Raw genomic sequence first — 4,303 nt, forward strand, 5'->3', positions numbered from 1 at the left:
TGTATCATCTTTTGTTATGTGTCTCCTGCCATACTTTAGATGTAATATGTGATATAATGGTAGATCCAAGGGTGGAGCCAATAATGTTTCATGTCTTGAGCTATTAAATAAACATATAATTTTTTTTTAAGATCAATTATTAATTTATATATATGAATTTTTGAAGTTAACAATAAAGTTTTAATTCATATACACTACCTAAAAGATTAAAAAATAAATTTGAAAATATATAAAATTGAAATGAAAGTAAAAATAAATCCACTATTGATTCCTTTGATGTTTTATGAAATATAATTCATATATAATCGAATTTGAATCGATATTGTAACAACCTCTCAACCGAGATAAAATAACAATCTCATGTCAACTAAAAAACAAAATAATTATATTTTTTTCCCTCTTTCAATTCCTCATTCTTTCACTTGATTCTTCCTTATATTCATATTTTATAAGTTAAACTTTGTAAGTTTACAAAATTATTTTCTCATTTTTTTAATTATTTTCTTGGATTTTTTTATATGTTTTCCCCTTACTTTTCTCTCTTTCTCTCTCGTCTTTTATTTTCTATTCTGCTGTTGCATAGTCAGCAACATATGAAAGGAAATAATAGCTGATTTGTTTTAGTTTTTTAATGGAAAATAATCATTTTACGCTTATAAGTTAGACTTTGCAAGTTTACAAGATTATTCTCTCACTTTTTTTAAAAAAAAATTTTCTTGGATTTTTTTATATGTATTTCTCTTACTTTTCTCTTTTTCTCTCTCGTCTTTTATATTTTATTTTTTTCTATTTTGCTTTTACTTAGTCGGCAACATATAAAAGAAAAGAATAGCTGGTTTGTTTTATTTTTTAATAGCAAATAATCATTTTATGCTTAATGAGTTATTTTATTTTTATTTTACGGTTTTTTTTTGTTAGCACTACCAAGCTTTATTCATCCTAAAATTTTAACCATATTTTATTCAATATATTTTAAGATCCCTCATAACATTTAAGCTTAATTTAACGATCGGATTAAAAATTACATATAATAATATAAAACTAGTTAAATTGTATTTTTTCATTAAAATTTTGAATTTTTTCTAAAATTTTAAAATTTTAATTTAAGATAAAGTATCATATTAGAAAACTCCACATAAATTTTTAAAATTTTGTTAATAACAAAATCGAGAATTATAAATTTATTTTTATATAAAATTAATTAAAAAAATATTAATAAATTTTTAACTTCGGCTATAGCACATCTAAGCCTTGCCTCCGCCCTGGGCCGATCCATCAGCTCCAGCTACCGTCAATGTTTTTCTCTTCGCTCTGTTACTGCTCTCCATCTTCACTCTTCTGCTCTGCTCTCCGCTCTCTGCTGAAGCAAGTTCCACTACCGACCGTGCCACGTAAGCGGAAGGAAAGAACGATAAGAAGAATCTACTCTCGTATCCTTCTCTAAAATTCTGAATTCACAAGGATTTTTGTCGTTTAATCTGCCACGTGTTAAACGACATTATGTTCCCAGGGTCATGTTTGTCAAACAATAAACTTCAGGAAACGACGCCGTTGACCCCCGTGGAATGGATTTGATGAACAAAATAGCCCGGCCCAAACGTGTGTTTTTACCGAAGGGTTTTAAAACCCTAGCCTCCCTCTCTCGTTGCTTCTCTTCCCTTTCAAGGGCGCTTGATTTGCCTCTACCCAAGCAGTCGAGCAGCAACAGCATAACAACAATGGTATCTATCTGCCTATCTCCTTCACCGGGAACAAAGATAGAAAAAAATGCTAAGAACATTATCTTCTCTTACACACTCCATTGTATGTACGTAATTGCAGGGTATTGATTTGAAGGCCGGTGGAAAGAGTAAGAAGACTATTGTTACTGTTTAATGATATTATTGGTTTTGTCAATCAGGAAGACAAGATTGCCGTTGTTGTTGGGACAATAACTGATGATATTAGGGTTTATGAGGTCCCTGCTCTCAAGGTTACTGCCTTGAGGTTCACCGAAACTGCTCGTGCTAGGATTGAGAAGGCAGGTGGAGAATGCTTGACTTTTGACCAACTTGCTCTTCGTGCTCCTCTTGGTCAGAACACGGTATGCCTGCTTTTTTCCCTTTTGTCAATAATGTAATGGGCTGCATTTAGAATTGCAGTTTGGGTGGTCTTTGTTCACAAATATGGTAGCTAAAAAAATGTTAATTTGAACATGTTGTTGGCATTTAATGGTGAACATAAATTAGGTTGTAGAGTTAAAAACTGCTGATATGAAATTCCAATGCAGAGTTTTTTTTAAAAAGCTTGAGGGTCCCTAGTTTTATTCATTAGCACCAGCATCGTCTAGCTTGATTATTATTTGAAACCGGTATTGTGATTGAAGACTAAGCTAAAGGTTTGGCTTATCTCAGATGCTTCTTATACTGTTTATTGTAATTTGACAAGGGGTAATATAGCCTAGTAGTGTTAGAAGTGGGAAGTTTATCCCAGACATGAATTGTGTTTTTTTTTTAAAAAAGCTTGAGGGTCCCTAGTTTTATTCATTAGCACCATCATCGTCTAGCTTGATTATTATTTGAAACCGGTATTGTGATTGGAGATTAAGCTAAAGGTTTGGCTTATCTCAGATGCTTCTTATACTGTTTATTGTAATTTGACAAGGGGTAATATAGCCTAGTAGTGTTAGAAGTGGGAAGTTTATCTCAAACATGAATTGTGATTTACTAGATAAAACACATCCATGATAGTTGTATGTGTAAAGAAGCATTTGCTGCTTTCAAGAGTTTGAATATTCTATAAGTTTGAAATATGGTTCTCTTGTAATGTATCACCTTTATGGAAGTAAACGTTGTCAGTTTCCTAAAAAACTAACCACCAAATTAATCCTTCTAAATTTTGGGATGAACTTGGATTGTCCTGTGATGCTTTGATGTTTGGATTATGAGCCTGGCATTGCTGGTGGGTTTTGAATCAAGTTTGTTTGCAGGTTATGTAAGTACTCTTGATGCATTTCTCATTTAGATTCAACGATTTCGTAGATCCACCATGTAGGTTACAAGATTGCCTTCCACCTCATTTACCAACCATATAATCGTGGATGGTTCAATTCCTGGAGAAGCCATTTCCTCTATCTGTGTTCACAGTGCAGATGGTTCTCTTTTATTTGAGCATTAAGCTCTGGTTGCACTTTTACTCCACTTGCATCTATGTTTTCTTAGGATGATATAAGATGATGCAAGAACAGTGGAAGGAACATGATAAGATATGCTTATTAATCTTGAGCTTTCTTTTGAAACATGTATATAGTTTCCACTTTCCTAGACTCCTAGTTTTCAATGCCTTCCATGGTATGCAATATTTAACTAAGTATATTATTTGAGTAAGATACCAATGATCAATTTAAACTCCATGTTTCTATTTTGCATGTGCAAATGATTTTGCCCATTCCTTTTTGGTTTAACAAGAATTTGATTTGCTTCGAGCCTTGTCACTCTGAGGAATTAAGCATCATAGGCCAATTTACAGGTTCTTCTCAGAGGTCCCAAGAATGCACGTGAGGCTGTGAAACACTTTGGACCCGCTCCTGGTGTGCCACACAGTCACACCAAGCCCTACATACGGTCAAAGGGAAGGAAATTTGAGAAGGCTAGGGGTAAAAGGAATAGCAAGGGATTTAGGGTTTGAATGCTGTACCTCATGCAGAAAATACAGATCAGCCTTCCAAATCCAAGGTGGTGCATCTATAAGCTAATATGCAATTGGTTGTTTTATCTCTTTTTTTTCCTTGTCTTCTCATGTTGAACAATTACATTGTCTTTAGAAAGTTAAAAAGGTTTCAGTTTCTTTTCAATATTTTGATCTAAGCAAATGATTTTGTTTGTCAACTGGTAATTCATGGTTTACTCCTGAATTTCAGCAATGTTACCGTGCCTGTTGTCTGAATGTGGTTTAGGTTGTTGTGATGATTCTTTTCATTTTAGATAGCTTATTGAATGCAAACCTAAGGAGTTGATGTTGGTACAAAAATGGAGTTCTGTTAAATGCAAGAATTATGATTTCATAATTGTAGTTTGCTCTTAACGAATAAGGCCTTGCAGATCTATGATATTGGATGGCACTTGGACACTGGGAAGTTGTTGCTAAAAGCTAAACTTGCACTGTGCTGGGAGTTAAATGAGCAGTGTACTTGAAGGTCATCTACCACAAGCACAAGTGTCATGTACCTACCACAAGCACAAGATCATTTACAATATGAGTTTACTGGGGTGGATTTTAAAAGTGACCACGAAAACTTAAATAGAAGATTTACTCTTCGTTAAAA

The 4,303-nt window shown here is 33.4% G+C and overlaps 1 protein-coding gene and 2 long non-coding RNA genes across 3 annotated transcripts; 2 read left to right on the forward strand and 1 right to left on the reverse strand.

The window, feature by feature from the left end:
• Positions 1-1,594: 1,594 nt before the first annotated feature.
• On the forward strand, positions 1,595-1,861 carry LOC105118827 (uncharacterized). The gene is made up of 2 exons (XR_841032.1): positions 1,595-1,721; positions 1,822-1,861. It is a non-coding gene; the product is annotated as an uncharacterized LOC105118827 (long non-coding RNA).
• On the forward strand, positions 1,862-3,922 carry LOC105118831 (60S ribosomal protein L18-2-like; the record flags this gene model as incomplete). The annotated part of the gene is made up of 2 exons (XM_011016879.1): positions 1,862-2,083; positions 3,508-3,922. Coding segments are annotated over 2 exons (381 nt in total), but the record flags the coding sequence as incomplete, so codon positions are not given.
• LOC105118829 (uncharacterized) lies at positions 2,282-3,501 on the reverse strand. The gene is made up of 2 exons (XR_841033.1): positions 2,656-3,501; positions 2,282-2,439 (listed from the first exon to the last, which is right to left on the reverse strand). It is a non-coding gene; the product is annotated as an uncharacterized LOC105118829 (long non-coding RNA).
• Positions 3,923-4,303: the final 381 nt, after the last annotated feature.

The sequence above is a fragment of the Populus euphratica genome, unplaced genomic scaffold, assembly GCF_000495115.2.
Source record: "Populus euphratica unplaced genomic scaffold, PopEup_1.0 scaffold2231.1, whole genome shotgun sequence".
NCBI classification, from domain to species: Eukaryota; Viridiplantae; Streptophyta; class Magnoliopsida; order Malpighiales; family Salicaceae; genus Populus; species Populus euphratica.